This window comes from Neovison vison, chromosome 2 (genome assembly GCF_020171115.1).
Source record: "Neovison vison isolate M4711 chromosome 2, ASM_NN_V1, whole genome shotgun sequence".
In the NCBI taxonomy this organism is placed as follows: domain Eukaryota; kingdom Metazoa; phylum Chordata; class Mammalia; order Carnivora; family Mustelidae; genus Neogale; species Neogale vison.
The window spans coordinates 64,232,818-64,252,582 of NC_058092.1; the positions used below are offsets into that span (position 1 = coordinate 64,232,818).

The 19,765-nt window shown below is 38.5% G+C and overlaps 1 protein-coding gene across 3 annotated transcripts in view; it reads left to right on the plus strand.

Moving 5' to 3' along the window:
* ST6GALNAC3 (ST6 N-acetylgalactosaminide alpha-2,6-sialyltransferase 3) overlaps positions 1-19,765 on the plus strand; it is a 530,587-nt gene that overhangs the window by 331,546 nt on the left and 179,276 nt on the right. For all 3 annotated transcript variants that reach the window (XM_044238486.1, XM_044238488.1, XM_044238487.1), the window contains exon 3: positions 8,407-8,816. In XM_044238486.1, the coding sequence (XP_044094421.1) occupies positions 8,407-8,816 (410 nt within the window). The remainder of the gene's footprint in view (positions 1-8,406; positions 8,817-19,765) is intronic.

Sequence of the window (19,765 nt, forward strand, 5' to 3'; positions counted from 1 at the left end):
GGGTGCCAGGAGTGCCCCGTGGCCAATATTTTAAATTGCATTCTTATGATTGAAATGAAAGCAACCATTAGAGGGGTGTAAAACAATGTTTTTAATAATTTAAGCTAGTTCGATTCAAACATGATTTTCATTCTGAAATATTTATCGAAGCTCCTGTTTTTATTTGAGATGAGCAAGTTTCATTTTAGACTTCAAGACGTCAAATAGAAATTCATGTTCAGTATGGGGCTAGTGTGGGGAGAGAGATTAGCCTTCTTCAGTGTAGTGTTTCATCCCTGGCTGTGTCTGTTTGCTTCTGGGTGCAGAAGTAGCAGATTTGGTTAAATTTTACTTGAGTTTTTGGTGACCTTTTCTAATCCTGACTGTTTCATAATTTAATGTCTTGACCTTCGTTTTCCATAGAGCCACCTTAGTGATAAATGCAGAGATTTAATAACTAGAACTGGTTGACAGGTGACCTTTCGTATGTGGCCATTTCTCTTTGCTGGGGAAACCACACTGTTTTGCAAGTTTTAATTCTCAGATTTTAATTATCTATTCTATAAGCTCTAATTATCTTGTCTATAAGCTTATTCACAGAGAAAAAAAGGAAAGGTTAAATATTTCATTCTTCTTGCTGATTAAAATGCAAAGTGCTTGGCAGTTGTCCCAATATATCATTCAAAAAAGACAGGGCAATTTGTCAGGTTCTTACCCAAAGAAGAGAAAAGGAGAGTTTTCCAGAGTGGTTGGTAAGGAGCGGGATGAAAAAAGCGGCTGTGAGAGCGAGCGGTCTCATTAGCTGAATGAGGATAACTGCGCCCACGTGTGCTCACACATGTATGTGTCTGTGTCTGTGGTGTGTGTGTGTGTGTAAACTTGGAGCAGAGAAACAGAAGAGTTCTTTAACTAGATGTGTACTAATCTGAAGAGAAAAGTGACTGCAAAGTAACAAAAGGATAAACTTGCCAATCAGGGTGGGTGACATGTTTTGTTAATTTTTCCTTTTTTAAATTTTTTTTTAAACCGGGAAAGGATCAGTTGGGCATGTCATGGTAAGCTGGTTTCTAGGGTCCACATAAATTCTATTTAAACACAGGAAAATAAAATGTTATTTTATTATTAAAATGTCACAGATTCTTAAAAAGAGGTAAAGAAGAGCGAAACTCCTTCCCACCCTCCCCCGTAGGATCAAAGAATACAGGAACTTCTTGATTTCCCTGTGCTTCATTCTTCAGCATTTTTACAAACAAAGTTCATTTTTGTGCCAAATATTCATGCTCCTAATAAAACAAAAATAAAATTTGGCGTGGCTGTAAAAGGACCTATCGAAAGGCCCTAATCTCCCAATCAGCTAGTATTCTGGAATCTGCACAAGTACAGAGGGAAGAATGACTCATGAGGTAGAGAAAGGCTTGGTAGTCTTGAGCTAACTTTGATTCCCAAATAGTTGAAAGCAGCCATGTGGGCTTCTAAACTGAATTTATCTCAAGGAGGTTTTCATGCATGGGGAGATATTCCCTTTAACTACAGAGAGCAGCTTCTGAAAACATCATCACCATGTCCTTTTTTTCCCTCAGACATGGATCGTAATCACTTAATGCTTGAGAAAGAAATACAACTCACTGCTGTTATGAAAAACTTTTAAAAAACAAATTAAGTAAAGATATGGAGAACCATTTGAGGCTAATAGAGTTGATCATGATTAGTTTATCTTTGAAGTTTCAGCCAGATTTCAAATAAAAAATAAGAAAAAATTTTCTACATAATTTCTTATGCCATGCTAATACCATTACCAGAGAGGAGAGGTTAATTCTGCTCACATGCAAACCTTAATATCCCTGTGGAGCCTCTCATCAATTGAGAAACATTGTCCTCTTTTGGCAAAATTGTTGGCCGACAAGATGTTTAAAATCATTAATTTATAATTTAATATCAATAATTTGAGTACAATAGGTGGGTGAGATTTGAGATATTTGCCTAAATGTATATTAGAAATAATGCAAATTAATCATAAATATTTCTTTGATATCTTTCCCTTAGTGCTACGAGTGTCTTTTGTGAGAGATAGCATATGCTCCTCTTTTTAACCTGAAAGATGTCTAGTACCCACTGGATATCATGTTCATCTCAATTTCCTCAACTCTATAATGGGAAATTAAAACAATCCAACTTATGAAGAATTTATTATGAGAATGAATGGAATAATGTAATAAAGTGCTGGGCAGGATGAATGGTCCATGATAGATGTTTAATCCTGTTTCTATCAATAAGTTTAATACACTCTGCTTAGATGTCTTTCTCATTCTGTTTCTTCCCTTTCTCCCTCTCTCATCCTTTCCCTGTGCCTGAGATGGGAATCAAGTCCTTTTTTCTTATAAGGAAGTGAATGTCATGATTCATTTTAGCAGAGAAAGGACTTGTTTTTCAAGGCAATCCCTAAGGCCTTTAAAATAGTGAATGAATTGACCCTAGTTAATCATAGAACTCTGCTATGCCTCAGAGCTGTGTACTGAGATTAAAAGCTCACACTGATTAGATTTCTGAAATTATTTTATCCTTCATGGTGCCTTTCACAGAATAAGTACTAAGTAAAAATTACTTGGTTGTTTAATAGATTTTGCCAAAGTCTTAACTTCCCTCAAGCCAAGTGTTCATAACCAGATTTGCAGGTATAGAGTTTGTATCCTTTTGCAAGGGAGAAATACCCAAATCAAATACAGTTATCTTACCATTAAAAAAAATTTTTTTTCATCATTTTAGACTTCAAGTAAATGGCTGTTTGGAGGCACCTGGGAGGCTCATTTAAGCTTCTGCCTTTGTCTCAGTGACGTGACGATCCCAGGGTCTTGGGATCGAACCTCAAGTCAGGCTCTCTGCTCAATGGAGAGCCTGCTTCTCCTTTTCCCTCTGCCCCCAATTTGATGTTTGTGGGCTTTCCTTTAACAGGGACACAGTTGCCCAGACACGGTTGGCTGAATATTTGTGGCAATCTCAGTTTATAGACACAGCACAAGCCCAACTAAAGCATTTGCCTTGATGATGCTATGAGTGGACAAGAGAAGATGAAGAGGTCAAGTTTGCTTTTAATGAAAAGAAGCAAAAAAATAAGGACAAGTCAACTAAAAAGGAGAATTCAAAATTAAGATAGGACTTGATACAGTGAGCTGGCTAAATCTTTCCAAAGGTCTCAGAAAATCCAGGGCCTCAATCTGGAAAGAAACTGCTTACTGAGGCAGAACTGAGCGAGTGGAGACATATGGAATACATTTTTAGAGCAAGGGCCCCAAGTCAAATAATATAAACGAGTTCAAGAAACAGCAGTACATTTTAACAAAGAAAGCTGAGATCACAAGATGCAGGAATAAAACTAATAAAAGGAACTGAGATAACCTGATAAGAGCAACTCTTGGGTCAAAAACCATCTATCCGTGCCTAGGTATTTCTTTTTTATCATGGCTTACCATAGTTTGAAGTGTCTTCAGAAGTATAAATGAGTCCCTTGGGCCTTAGCAAGCTCTTGGTGTTACCTGAAGCTTCTGATTATGATTAGGACTGTTGCATTCATCTAGCCTGGCTCTCCCAATGTACTGCAAAATGGTCCCTGCCACCAAGTGGCAAATAGAGCGTCACCATATGCAGCCATGTCTCCTGGTACCTCATTTAGGATGCCAGGCAGCCAGGCAGGCCTGTAGCCAAGCAGGATAGGTACGTGGAAGGCTCTTACAACTCTGGCTATGGTCATAATATATAAAGGAAAGGGACGATTTCAGGATCACCACCTATCCTCCAAGCCATTACTTTCCCAGCTCTCTGCCCAATTCCATATTTGTTACATAAACAAGAGGCAGTGGTTGCCAATGTTTGCCCTCAAGTTGTTAGTCAGCTGCTGACCTCATAATCTGCACAGCTGCAGCCTCCCGATATGTTGTCATGAAACAGATTGTGATGTCTTAATTGATCACTTTCAGAGGTTACAATTGTCAAGTGAAACCAGGATGCTGATTCTTATTAGCTAAATTAAGGCTTGTTACAGCACGACAAGCTAATTCACTCAACAACTAGGAAATCTGATGAGAATCTGTAGATTAGGACACATCTGAGGCTCTTTCTATCTTTTCTTTTTCTGGTGTGTTTTTTTTTTTTTTTTTTAAATTTTTGGAGGCCATACCCAAAAATGCTTTTATTATGCAGTCAAGCAACTTCTTGGAACAGAAAATGGAATGTAACCTCCCTGCGCCATATGCATCTTGGTGATAAGTTGGAGTGTGCCATATGACACGCACAGTTTAAATCAGGCATCGATTTGCATGACTGTAAGTGGGTTTGGAGGACTCAGCTAAGTGTAATGTATGTTAGGCCCTGCTGCAAATCGTTTGGCAGGAAGAATATTGTGTTCTTCCTCATTGCCCTGAAAAACTGTGACTCCTAGATGCATGAAGGTCTTAGATCACAGTCCCATCCCAAAAGGCATTCTCTTATGCCCCCATCTCACCATCAGTGAGGTCTTCACTATGGTACCAGCCACAGAACCTCATTTCCAATGCCCTAATATACTCACCCACTTCGAGCAGAACTATTCTAACCTGCTGTTGAGAAATCTTATTGTAGCAGGGGTGATGGACAGTCCCTTTGATAGCCACGTTTTAAGACACTTCATAAATGGCGAGACTCCAGCGGCCTGTCCAGCCCATGCCTGAGCCTCTGCTGTTTCATGTCCAGCTCTATTCAAATCCTACATGATTCTAATAGTTCAGTGAATCTCTTTATACAGGAAAAAAGAAATTTCATTAAGCAAAACTTTGTGGATGTAACCAGTCAAGTTTTTTTTTTTTTTAAGATTTTATTTATTTATTTGACAGAGAGAGATCACAAGTAGGCAGAGAGGCAGGCAGAGAGAGAGGGGGAAGCAGGCTCCCCGCTGAGCAGAGAGCCCGATGCGGGACTCAATCCCAGGACCCTGAGATCATGACCTGAGCTGAAGGCAGCGGCTTAACCCACTGAGCCACCCAGGCGCCCAACCAGTCAAGTTTTTTCAAAATCCTTCATTTTGACATGAAACAAATGGAAACATTTGTCCATCTAGTGTATTTCACAGGTGAACAATAAAAACTAAAAGAAGTAAAGTTAAATTAACTGAATAACTGCTAGCATCCAAAATACAGTGGGAAACACAAGGATGTTCATCAAAGAAATTATACAAAGAAAAAAAAAAAAACAGATAATACCCAAATGCCCCACAGTAGGCAATAGGTACATTATAGTATGTCCACATAAGAGAATATTGTATCAGCATTAAAAATATCTCTAAGGAGGGATGCCTGGGTGTCTCAGTTGGTTAAGCCTCCCACTCTTGGTTTTTAGCTTGGGTCATGATCTCATGGGTCCTAAGATTGAGCCTCGCCTTGGTGCTCCGCGCTCAGTGAGAGTTTTCTTAAAGATTTTCTCCCTCTGTCCCTAGCCCCCAAAACAAATAAATCTTTAAAAAAAATACATCTCTAATGACTATTTACTGGCATGGGAGAGTTTAATGATGGGAAATTAGTTGAAAAACCATGGTTGCCAAATTTTATAAATACTATTTTTCAACCTGTCTAATATATCTAAGAGGAGGAAAGTAACACGAAAGATTGTAGCAGTTGTCAAGTGGTGGAAATATGGAGAGTTTTTATTCTTTTTTTTTTTTTTAAAGATTTTATTTATTTATTTATTCATCAGAGAGAAAGAGGGGGAGAGAGCAAGCACAGGCAGACAGAATGGCAGGCAGAGTCAGAGGGAGGAGCAGGTTCCCCGCCGAGCAAGGAGCCCGATGTGGGACTCGATCCCAGGACGCTGGGATCATGACCTGAGCCGAAGGCAGCTGCTTAACCAACTGAGCCACCCAGGCGTCCCTATTCTTTTTTTTTTTTTTTCAAGTTTCTACAGTGAGCCCATATTACTTCAATAATCAGGGGGAAAACGTGTTTTAAAGGAGTTTGAGTAGTTCTATTCTAACATTAGCCGCGGGGAGTCTGTGTTCAAAGCATCTCTAATCTAACAGGTCTAGAAATGAGCTCATTCTCCTGAGCTGATCCTGCTCCTCCTAAAGCCTTTGCCTGCTCATTTAAAGCCAGGTCTAGTCTTCTAGTTGTTTAGGCTAAAAACTGAAGTTATCCTTGATTCTTCCCTATCTCTCAGATTCCACATTTCCTCTTACTGGTCAACCCAATAGGCTTTATCTTCAGAATATGTTTAGCGTGTGGCCAGCATCTTGCTACTTCTTCTGTTACCCTACCTAGTCCAGGGCACTATCATCTCTTGCCATGATTGTGACAGTAGTCTATTCTCCGAGTTTCTACCCTTTTCCTCTTTGTCATTTTTAACACTGCAGCTAGTGCTTTTAAAATATAGTGCAGATCAGCCCCTCCCCTATTCAGAGCCTTCCAAAAGCTCCTGAGCAAAAGTGCCTACGTGGTGTCTCCCTGGTCATCTCTCTGATCCCAGTACCCTCTGACTCTCCTGAATGCCCTGCCAGGCCACATTGCTCTCCTTGTGTTCCTCTCCTGCCATGGGGTGTTTGTGGTGGCTTTGGTTTCGCTTTGCAGGAATGCTCCCCACTCTCACCCTCGCACGCACACACACACACACACACACACACATTCCCATAGCCAGCCCTCTTATTTTCTTCGTTTTTCCTCAAATACCATTGTCTACCCAACCCCAGCAGACGTTTTCTGATCATTCCACTAACACACCCACACATGCCTCCTAACCCCCCTTCTTTACTTTAATTTCCTCTATTTAGCACCTGTCTTCACCTAACATATACTATGCTGATTTATGAATTGCTTCTCTCCTCCCAGTGGAGGAGAAGTTGTATGTAAGCTCTATGAGGTCAGGGGTTTTGGTTAAAATTTTCACAGCCGAATCATCCCCAACCTCTAGAACATGGCATATCATAGTTGCTCAATAACTACTTTGGATTCCTCCCATTGATAGGAAAGACATCTTGTGACAGTTGTGTGGTAGTTTTACTGATGACTTTTCTGAGGTGCTTGCTCTCTCAATTTACCTACCTAGACTGAACCTGTTTGTGTGTTGATAGGTTTCTTCTGGATTGTGTTTCTCTTTCATCTAAATCAACAATTCTCGATGAATTTGGAAAAGTCCCTTTCTTCCCTAATACTGAGTTCAGTGTTGAGCCTCCTAATAAATTAGTCTGATTCAGTTGTTCTCACTGCCTAATTTAACCACTATACTGGGTCCTATAGTCATCTCAGGACTTCTCGGGAGTGGGATTAAAATGAAAAAGACAGACCCTAACAGAGTTTACTGTACAGTGGACAGACATAATTAAACAATAAAATACAACGTAACTAATAAAATAAGGGCAGTACTCAGTGTGAGAAGAACTGGACCAATAAGCACAATAAAAACACAGAATCAAATGTTAGATACAAAATGTGGAATCTCATAAAAGGAAGATGAGAAAGACGTATATCAACAGAGCGCATTGCTCCTTTAACACTGTTTTAAAAGGTAGACTGACTTTTCCTCACGTAGGAGGAAAGTGGCAAAAGGAATTTATTTGGTTTGCCTGGGAGGAAGGAATGTAGGGAATGATGGAAAGAGCAATGGGTTTAGAGCTAGAAGATCTAGATCTGAATCTGCCACTACAACGTGAATCTATCATCTGCAAGTTCTGGAAGCTGGTGCTTTACCCTCTATGAGTCTCTGTTACCTCATTGGTTTAAAACAAGGAGGGTGGTGCTTAGACCAGCACTAGAGATCATTATCTCTGTACAACCCTTCCCCAAGTTTTTAAAAGAAGCCTTTCATTATGCATCTAAAATAAATAAGAACACAAAGGCCAGTTAACATGGTGATACAGGGAAATTTTTAAGGGGTTTTTAATAAAATGTTTGCCCACCTGAGACTTGTCTTCAATAGTTGTTGGTTCTGAACATCTTTTTCAGAACCTCGTCATTTGCTGAATTTTTCATATTTTCATCAACTGCTACGTAACTCTTCATACATACAAGTAAAATACAGAATTGAGGCCTAGATATATTCCCTTTGCATTTTTTTTTTTTAGCCACTGTCTTTATTAAAGAGATTAAATCTTCTCCTATTGCTTTATTTCATTTGAAATTATGGTTTTGAAATGAAAAGTCATTATTTAGCATGGAAAACAAATGACTATTTTTCCATTTAATTTTAAGCAGACACAAGGGGATAGAAATTAAAATTATTTCTTAGCTGTCTGTATTCACTTTTTAAATGGAAGCAGGTCCCTACCTTGATAACCTGTGGTAGCTGCTATAGGAATGGCCCGAAAATTTCAGAAAATCCTGCACTCGGGGACTATATAATAAGAGGAACTTATTTAGATGGCTGGAACTTACTAATTTGCATGTCTCTCCCCTGTCTCATTTCTCTGTTTTTCAGCCTTTGCAACTGGACTGTGACCTTTGCGCCATAGTGTCAAACTCAGGTCAGATGGTTGGCCAGAAGGTGGGGAACGAGATAGATCAGTCATCCTGCATCTGGAGAATGAACAACGCCCCCACCAAGGGCTATGAAGAAGATGTGGGCCGCATGACAATGATTCGGGTTGTGTCCCATACCAGCGTTCCTCTTTTGCTAAAAAACCCTGATTATTTTTTCAAGGAAGCGAATGCTACTATTTATGTTATCTGGGGCCCTTTCCGCAATATGAGGAAAGACGGCAATGGCATCGTCTACAACATGCTGAAAAAGACTGTTGACATCTACCCGAATGCCCAAATTTACGTGACCACTGAGAAGCGCATGAGTTACTGCGATGGCATTTTTAAGAAGGAGACTGGGAAAGACCGGTGAGTCCTCTGAGAGGCAGCTTCGTTGTCTTTTAAGCTAGCCCCTTGCGGAGTTCATTTGCCAGCTATCAAATGAACAGAGTTATTTTTCAAATCGATGGTTATATGTTTTTTGACTATTACGATTACTTGATGAGCCAGCAACTAGGCCGCGTTTATTCCACCTACACTACCTTCTGTTCTCTCCATTTTGATTGGCTTGAGGATCCAAAAAATACTGGATGCTTCCCCAAGATATCTTTAGATTTGTTCTTATTTAGCTCAATTTGCTATCGGTTAAATTGGATGTTAGCCGAAAGGAAGTATACACATTTCTGTTTCAAAACAGAAATGTTAAGGAACTTTAGGACCTAAACTCCTTTGGAAGTTGTGATAAAAATTTACCTGAGACAACAAAACACAGCAGGCTATTTATTCTCTAATAAGGTTGCGTCGCCTCTTGCATGCAAATAGACCGTATGATCGTGAGCTCCATACCTGATATCTAGCAGATATGTTGGTACGTTCAGCAGAATACCATCTTGAAATGAGGCATTACTGGAAGTCATTAACAGTGGTTTCTTGAAGAGAAATAAGGTATAAATTCCATTCACTCAATTATCCCACAAACCAGTTTGCATTTTTCATTACATCTGTTTTTATTTTTTTTTTCCTGTAGTCTTCTGTAAACCACCTTCCCATTTCCTTTTCTTGAGGCCTGCTCACCTTATTTTTCTCCTACTCCTTACATCTCCTGCTTTCTCTCTCTGCTCCCTCTAACCAACCCGCCCCTTCCATTCTCTCATCTGACTCCACTGGCTACCATTTTTTCTTTCTTTTTAGAAAGATAACCAGTATATGGAAAAGAAGTAGAATTATTAGTTCGTATTTCTAGTTCTAATAAATAATTGTTGAAGGAAAATATTGAAGCCAATTGCAAAAGTTTTGAGTTATGTGTGAATTGTACTTATTCATGTCATACCATGGATAAATTGAGCATTGGCTGTAATTCCAATATTAACAATCTGATTTCTATAAAATGTATGTCTTTCACTCTTCAATATTATTGAATCTGAATTTTTAACTACATTAGGGTATGTGCTTGTGGGGGGAAGTTTCTGATATCTCTGGGTATAATTTTATGCTGTTAATTATTTTAAAATCTTATCTGTCGTGATTCTCCTATTGATAAAGTAGGCTGAACATAGCATTTTCTACTTCTGAGCACCCAAGATGCACAGCTTCTAATATAATGCAAGACAGGAATTGCTATAATGCTGGTCTTTTCCACTGTTAGAGTTCACAAGAAGAATCCCAGTGGTTAGATTTGAATCAGTGTAGCAGAAGCTGTCTAAAGAGATAGGCATGAGAGATAAAGGAGTGGGTATGTAGCACAACTCTATATAAATGTTTTGACCATCTCAAGGGGTTTGAAAATTTCTGGTCTCTCATTAGCCCAAAGCAATGCAATTAATTAGATATATTTGGTATTTCATTAGTCATAGTCAGCCTTCAGGGTATCCCCCAGTCATAACTATATGCCCTAGAATCATTTGAGGCATCAGAGAAGAGCTCAGCGTGTTGTATGGTTCTATGTATTTATATCATGTTGGCTTTTGCTGTGAGCTTTCAGGAGACAGTACAGTGTCACAGATGTGTGGATTGTATAGCAAGAATTGGGAGAGAATAGCTTTGGAAGACTCAATTTTCCTACTAGTTGTGATGAGGAAAGCTGTTTGTATAATGGGAAAAATCTTGCTTGATAAAATTAATTTGCAGATACATTCAATTGGTAAGGTTACCAAAATAAAAAGGGGGGTAGGCAAATTGATTTTTTTAATGCTTCCTTCTGTTTTCCTCACTGTGTCTATTCATGTCTGGTTGCAACATGGAGTATTGCAACCAAATTGAAAAAGACAAATGTGCTAGTGTTTTAGAAATGAACAGAATGGGTGGGGTTGGTGAAATCTAGTTGGATGACAAAAGGTTGACCAGATGGCCTCAATGACCTGTTATCAGCTCTGTGATTTAAATCTGTATCCTAACTTTAGCAATATGAATTTTATTGTTTAAGGACTTCCCATAGTGATCTGTTGTTCTTGGCCAAACTTTATTTAAGAATGTTTCTTAACTTTTTATGAAGGAAAATGTCAAAATTATAAACTAGAGAGACTAATGGTGTAATGAACCTCTGTATATTCACTGCTCAAGTTGAATAATTACTAACTCATGGCCAATATTGTTTCATCTATATCCCTACACTTTCTTTCTCCCCAAGAATTATTTTGAAGCAAGTGCCAGACATCATATTATTTCATTCATTAACATTTCAGCATGTATCTGTAGAAGATAAAGAAATACGATGTCATTGTCCTACATAAAGACCAGCAATATTTCTTTAATAACATTACATAGTTTTTCGAATTTCTCCAGTAATCTTATTAATATTTTTAAAATTTAACTTGAATTAGGATTAGCATTAAGATACATACATTGCTCAAGTCAGGATTTGCCTAAGGTCTGTACATTACAATTAATTGACATGTCTTCTGTATTTCTCTGAACCTATATCATTCCCCTGCTGTCTATTATTGTAAAAAAAAAACAGTCATTTGTCCAATAGAGTATTCTACAATCTGATTTTTGCTACTTGTCCCCCCATGATTTTTTTTTTGTTCATTGGTATTTCTATATTGAGCCTTTCTTTATTGGATTCAGGTCATACTGCTTCTTACCGAGACGAATAGGTGGTACTTCTATCAGCAGGAATACTGTCTAGTTTTCTCTTTTTATGTTGGCAGTCATTAATGATCATTGTCTAAATCCAATAATTCATTAGATGTTGCAAAATGGTGATATTTCATCATTTTTTTTCACTTGTATTAGTTGAAGCTTTATAAAGAGAAACTTGTCCTCATTAGCCATTTTTTTAAACAGGAGATAGAAGATAGTACCAGTCCTTTTTCTTTACCGGTTCTAAGGCATCAGTCCCATAGCATTCTCCAAAAGTGACCAGTAAGTTTATTATTATTAATATTTACATATTAACATATTTAGTCCGTGAGACTTATGTCTCTATGCTCAAAGTGTCCTATTTTGTGCTATTGGACTCTCTTAAAATTGGTTTTGGAGTCCTCCTATAAGCCTCTAGTAATTTTGGATAGCCCCTTTGATTCCTGGTATTATAGGATGATTCAGGCTCTTCTTGTATGTACTGTGATGCAAACCTGGATCCAGACATTTCTCCAAAGAATTTTGGTCCTTTTAGTATATAAGAGAGCATAATCTTGGGCTCATTGCTACAAAGCTTGTCTTTGTTTCTTGGTGTTTTCATTGGACATAGCTAACATAGAAACAATATATGCTGTATGTATTGTTTAAAGATAAAATCATTATGCCTTCAAACTGAAATTTCCAATTCAGATTCAGGGCTACCGGGAGCATTTTAATTTGACCTCATGTATCTTATGTGTGTTTCTCCTTTTGCCATATTGGAAATCACAGGTCCTAGAGACACCAAAGTAATTCCTCATCTATTTTATCCCAAAACCTACACACAACAATCTTAGAATGCACATTATACTGTCAGCATTTTAAGACTGTTTTATGCCAAAGAAGATGTATTAATGGCAAGCATTTGTGTGGGTCCATGCTCTCAAAGTGTGTATTGGATTTATCATAATAAAAGTTTTAAATATTTTTCTCCAGGGGCACCTGGGTGGCTCAGTTTGTTAAACGACTGACTCTTCATTTCAGCTCAGGTCATGATCTCGGGGTCATGAGATCTCCAAGTGGGGCTCTGTGCTCAGTGAGGAGTCTGATTTGGATTCTCTCTCTCCTTCTCCTGATTCTCTTTGCCTCTCCCCCTGCACATGTGGTCTCTTTCAAATAATAAATATATCTTAAAGTAAATATACACACACACACACACACTTTTTTTTTCTCCGAAGTAAATAAGAGTATGTGTAGTGTATATACCATTGCTGACATGAGGGAGTAAGGAAAAATGGATGTCCATTTAACTTGACTTTTGTTGTGAAGCTACTTTGGTTGATTTTCCTGAACTTACTGGAAATTTTTAGTAAGTGTTCATTTTCATCATTGGGTTTTTAATAGAGAGGTTATGTCACCATTATGATCTATAATTTATAGAATTAAAAAAATTATGTCCCTAGTAGTTAAAATGAATCATGATAGGAAAATGACTACATGGAGTTTCTCAAAGAAAAAATTGGCTCTCAGCTTGTTCTTCAAACTGTTAAAATCCTTTTAAGAAGTATAAATCCTTTCCCCATTTAAGGTGTGCACATTTTCGTTGTTTCCAGTGCTTTTTATTTTTGTCTTAAGATATTCTTCACTGAGGAAACACAAAGTAGTAGAAGAAATATATGTAGTGTTAAATTTCCTAGAATGAGTTTAGATCAATTCATAAACATATTGGAATGCTTTTTCAAACCAAATGAAATTTAATTGGCTTTCTTATCAGCTACCAACTAAAATTATTTGGCTTGTCAGTTAGAAATAGTGACCTTGTGGGAAAGGCTGAGCGAACAGAAAGAGAAGGGATCTTGTCCTTTCTCTCTTCATCATCTGGGGCCTAGTTTTCTCTAGAATTCTAGGTTGTTGGGGCGGCAGTCACCTTTATAGTTTCACTTAACCAAATATTTTTTCTGGAAAACAACCTCCAACAAACCTGAAACCTTTGGAATTAAAGGTCTTATACTTAAAAGAATCTGGACCAAAATAGATCTTTTTTTTTTCCCCTTTGAATGATTGGCATGCATAAATAATATGAGCCTGCTGACATTTACACATTTACATTAATACATCTTAAGACTGACATACCCTAGAGGTGATGGAGGGCTGACAGTGGCACGTGGCGCCACACTCAACATCTGAGAAATCTGATTAGGTGCCTGGCCATGTACCAACGCAAAAGGACTGTGAACAGTGCTCCTAGAGAAGCAACGGGGACCCAGCATGAGACATTCTTCTCACCTGTAGGCAGGTGGGCAGTGGCAGCTTGCCTCCCACTTTAGAAATACACTGGTGAATGCAAGCACATTATTTAATTAAGTAATAATTGAGAAAGCTACAGTCCCCATTAAAAACGCAAAGCTAATTTAGGGCTGATAAAAGGCCCTGAGCTGCCCTAAATAGGTCTTAATTAGCTGGCACCAATGTGACTCCGCCTTCAGGGATGGGTAAAATTAATGAAAGTTAGCAGCAAATAGATCAATGTTTCAAGATGTTACTGCCTCAGGTGCAGAGGACGAGAAGGGAGGGAGTTTCTTTTAAGGATCGTTTAGGAAATAGGGTGCACAAAAGTCACTTTTGGAAAACACTGTCAACATGGCAGACTGATTCATAAATATCAAGATGGCTGTTTAATATTTGCCGGCACGCTCCATCCATTCCTCCTCCATCTTAAGGAGAGAAAAAGAAATCAGTGAGGCGTCATTTCTCACTGCCTTCTGTTGGAGACAGGTTTGTCATCTGGCATGTTTTTAAGTACAGCCTGGGTTTTGCTATTTCGGCTTGGCCATTTTCAAAGTTTCTTATGCTGCCATGTGATCAACTTTAAGGATTAAGTTGACTCATATCCCTTCGGTCTGCAAACCCTTCGTGGTTTCCAGAGTGGGAAGAAGTTTCAAGCCTCCTCGCCCTGAGAATTTGGGGACTCTCTGAGATCCCCTGGGTTGGGTTACAAGGCAGGTGAGCTGCCTCAACAAAAGTAGGGCAGCAAGGGGCAAGGATGAAAACAAAACCAAAATAGAACAAAACACTGCATGAGCCTGAGAGTCAGCCACAAGGCACTGAAATGTGCCTAATTCACCTAAATTAGCACTATTATTTTACCTGGACTCTGAAAACAAACACTAGTTATTTAGAATTCAGAATAAATAGGCATAACTCCAGGAAATCCTAGACCAACAGGAAATAGGCAAAGTGGAAAAATTCTTGGATGGAAAGGCAGGACACATTATTAAAAATGGTATTTTTCTTCTTCTTTTTTTTCTTTTTGAAGGTGGTCTTTGCAAATATGGCATCTCAGCATTTTTTCAAGAGCAATGTTGACACACCTCTGTGAAAATGAATTCATGTTCCCATCCCAGCTGATATATTTGGCAGGAACAATAAGTTCACATAGCAGTCATGGGCAGATCCATAGGGCTCCTGAGTCAAAAAGTATAATAAGGCACCCAGGGCTCTGTTTTCCTACTAACAAGCATTGGGAAACAAGGGACTTCATTTTTCCCATTATTCACAGTGGCATCCAATGACCTACATTAGGCCTTCTCTATAGTATGCATGGGCTGGAAATTAAAAATTCAATAAAAAAGAGGGAAGAATCTCTTTTAATAATGGGAGAAGGGAAGAGATGTTTGTGATTTATCAAGCTATCAGTACCAACCTGCCTTGTGCTTTAAAACGCACACCCTGGGCACCCGTACACACACTGAGTGAAAACTGTGATGTACTTGACAAGACAGCTTGGTGAGGATTAATAGAAGAGAAGCAGCTAAGATTCAGTGACCATATTTTTCAAAGGAAGGCTGTACTGACTATTGGTAGTTGTAGAAATCAAGACTTGCAACCAATCTATTTGGGGAAATAAGTTCTTCTGGGCCTCAGGATATGACTTGACAGAACAGCGTAGCCAGATTATACAGTAGAGAAAGAAAGTCACGACAGACACTTAACGCTGAACATTCTCTCAATATGAAGGCTTTCGAACACTATAAAGGGTGTGAAACTCAAAGACACATAGGTCTGAAATGAGAAGCCTCTTAGAATATATCTACACTTCTAAACTTTATAAAGGCTTTAAAGATTTTTAAACTTCTTCCCTGGTTGGTTTGTGTGTTTATTTAAAGTCAGGGATGTGTCTCTTAAACGGGTTTACTTTCCTCCTATAGATTGGATTTCTGCTATCCTTTGATTTCTAATCTCAACCATCTCTGTCTCTCTTCAAGCTGAGGGTAAAATCAGGAAAATTGTGAATGGTTTTACACTCGTCCATAAAAAACTTATGAACCAGGAGAGTCTCCTTCCTTTTTCCTCAATTTTTGCCTGCCTTGACCCTTGAGACAAAGTTCGTTGTTTTGAGACTTTTCATACTATATGGTATCCAGCTGGATTACTAGATTTTTAATTGCTTAGACAGTCATTTCAAAGTAAAAATCCTGTCTGAGATACTGTAGGGGCTTTACAAGTGTCTGCTGAATTGAGTTTTTTGCTCCTCTCTAAAAACAAAAATACGAGAGTTCTCATCAGGTGTGGTATTATTGACCTTCTAAATGGACTTCCCTCCTTGGCTCTTTTTCTCACTAAAGAATGGGTTCTCTAGATCAATACAATACTTTTCTCTTTTTAACACAGTACTTTTTGAACTTTCATGTGCATATAGTCACCTGCTTATGCAGGTGATTTAGAGTGGAGACTGAGAATTTTCATTTTGAACAAGTTTCCAGGCCACATCAGTGCTTTTAATCTGCAAATGATACTTCGAATTGTGCTATTTTAGATGGCTTTGATTGAAGGGACAAGATAACATCTCATTTTTCCTTGAGCCAGAGGAATGCATAAGTGAAGAATAGCTGTTTTCCAAATAGCTTGGTTATCTGCTTGGGGTTGAATCCCAGTTTTGTGACTGCTTTGTTTCTAACCGATTAAGCATGGGGCCCATCTTCAGTTGCATCTTAAATCTTAAGAATTCAATAAGAATTGGGATGCCTGGGTGACTGAGTTGGTAAAGTGTCCGCCTTCAGCTCAGGTCATGATCCCAGGGTCCTGGGGTACAGTCCCAGGAATTATAGTCCCAAGAATTATTTATCTGACCTCCCTGTGTTTATTTGTCCTTCTCTCATTGACAACGCACTTCTTAAGGACAGGGGCGATGCCCATCTCCATTTTATTTTCCAACTTACCATGGTGGTGGTTTGCCACCAGAATACCAAATGTGTTGTTTTCACTCTACTTCTTTCAGCTAAATGGCCCACGGATATTTCAGGTTTCCTTGAAATGACCTCAGCAATAAGTCATTTTCTTTTGTCATCACCACTACCCCTGGTCCAGGTTAGGCCTTCTTTGCCTCTCACATGGTAACTACTAACACAGCCTTGACTCTCTGGCTTTGCAGAGACTGTTCCTCTGCCTAAATCGTACTTTCTCCCCATCACCATGCACACAAGTATATCCTTTATGAGCAAATCAGATGTCACCTCTTCCATGAAGCTTTTTATAATATCTCTAATTAGAACTCCTATTTCCTCCTCTGAAAATCGGTGGTGTTTGGACTTTTTTAAAATGGAAATCATCACTCTCTGCCATGAATTTTTGCCATTGATGTCTGATCTCTTCAGGTAGTCCATAAACTCTTTGAAGGAATATCAGTTCTTATGTATTTGTTTCCCTAGTAGACATTTGATGGATGAATAAATAAAGAGAAGAGCAAATGAGCAAAAAAAGTAGTACATGATAGTTTTTTTTTATTATAAGTTTACAAGTCCCTTTGCCACTTGTTGAAATACTTGTGAATTTCCAAACACTTTTCTTCAATATATAGAGGTCACTGTGCTACCAACAAGGCAAGTTCTGGGATTGTGTTTTGATAGAAAGGTTTCCACAGTTCTATTCAGACAGACCACCCCTTGCTCTACTTTACCCAGAGGTTGGCAAATCTATTACCTTCTCTAGGGACCTTGTGACTGGGCGCTGGATTTTTAATAAGTCACTGACAGAGCCATTCCTCAAATACAGGTTTCCATTTTAGTTTCACGTCCACAGCAAAGCAGGTTCTGAAACTTCACTCTCAATTCTGTTAGCTGTCAGTGGCCTAGTGAAAAAACACTTGCTAGCGCCCAAACCCCAGGTTACACTCTCAGGCTCTTGGAAGCAAATACAACAACCATCCCAGAAAGCAGAGAACAAAAGACCCAAGTAAAGGAGAACTGATCCGTACCCAATTTTATCTTCTAATAATCTCCCGCAGAACATTTTCTTCTTTGATAACAAAGAAAGTGAATTGTCTTAGTGAAAACTCTTTCTAAAAATTTCATGACGAACATAAAAGAAAAGAAAAGATGGAGCAGTATCTTCCAACCCACTGCATAAATGGTTAGTGAATTTGTGCGTGGATTTAGAGGAGAATTAGTGAAAGTGTTTTGACATAATTCAGAGCTTGTCACTGCCCCACTCGAAACCGTGGTGTAGCCTCCTGTTTTTACACAAGTTTTTACAGTGATTTACAATTGCTTTCAGGATGGTCTGGCCCCTTGTTGCCTCGCTGACCTTCATTGATTAAACTTCCTTCATGCTCACTTCTCTGGTCCCGCAGACTTTTTTTTTTTTTTTTTTTTAATCAGGGGAAAGCGCGAACGCAGTCCCCCACTACCACAAATTATGCAGACTTTTTAGCTGCACCTCAGACATAGTAGGCATCCTCCCTCCTTCAGCCTCTGCTTTAACCTTCTGCTGGACCACCCTTTCTCCCCACTTATTGCATGATTCACTTCATCATCTCCTTCAAGCCTTGGCTCAGTTGTCACCTACTCAGTAAGTCTAACATAATGTCACTTAGGATTGAAATCCCACTTCCCATAAACAGCATTCTCACTTATCCTTACCTTATTCTGCCTTTCTTTTTTCCCCATAGCAGTATTTTACCTCTAACATTCTATATAATATGGTTTTTTTTTTTAAATTGTTTATGGTTTGTCTGACTCCCCCACTAAGGTAAAAGTTTCTTAAGCCAGAGATCATGATCTATTTCTGTCACTCATAAATCCCAACCACCTAGAATTGTGTGTGGCTTAGAATACACATTGAATATTTGCTGAATGAATGACCAAGAGAATGGAAAAACAGTTAAATAAATAAAGGATTGAGGCAAACCTGGAAAACTTGTCTCAGGGGGTCAACCAAAGTAGCTTAAAAAAAAAAAAAAGAAAATACATATGTTCAAAAACTATGCAATGGAGGTAGGAGTAAGGCAGTTTGCAGTCCTGCAAAAGGTTAGTAGAATGATGACTCTATTTTAGGAGATCATCATGTCACAGGAATGGTCTGATTTTTTTATTCTTCAGCATATGGACTGGTTGTTTAAACTGAATTGACCAAATTAGCTAGTTTCTTACTACCTAGCAGAAAGAGCAACAATCTTGACTCTTACTTGGTTTGATAGAAAGGTGGGTCCTAAACGTAGTCTGCCATCGCAATCATCAGGAGGGCTGGTTAAAACAGATTGCCAGGCCCATCCTGAGAGTTTCTGAGTTGTTGGATCGGGGGCAAGGCCGTAGAGTGTGTGTTTCTAACAAATTCCCAAGTCATGCTGTTGCTATTCTCCTAGGACTACCCTTTGAGAGCCACTATGGTAGAGAAAGATTCTAAGATACCAGGAATTATATTCAGTTATTTGGAAAACATTTAGTGCTATAATCTTTATACTGTTGGTGTAGTGTTATGCGAACACCTAAAGTTATTTTTATTATGATAATTTTAACGGTGAGAATTTTTTAACCTCCTGCAAAAATCCAACTACAGCTCTGTCGTCGTATTTTTCACTTTCTTAAGATCTTGCTCGTCTATAATCATGCCAGATGGTGCTGCTCATTAGCTTATGAGGAAGGGATGCTTTATCATTCTAGACAGAGAGACAAATCATTCTGTTCTCTGACTTTGTGTCAAGAATCAACATTTGGGTGTATGCTCGGCCTACTATTTGCTTTACAATTTTGCTCATTAGGTATTTATTACCCTGACAATATATGAGCTAGTCATTATCCCTCTGTCAAGGATTTCTTTCAAATTATATTAAAGTTCATATCAGCACTATTTGACAACTGCCATTATCACGGCTTTACCTCCACTAATATGTCATTTCTCTCTTGCCTAAATTATCTGGGTAAGGTGGTTATCTAGGAAGTATAGCCATAAAATTAAGATGCTGGATAATATTCCATTCTGTG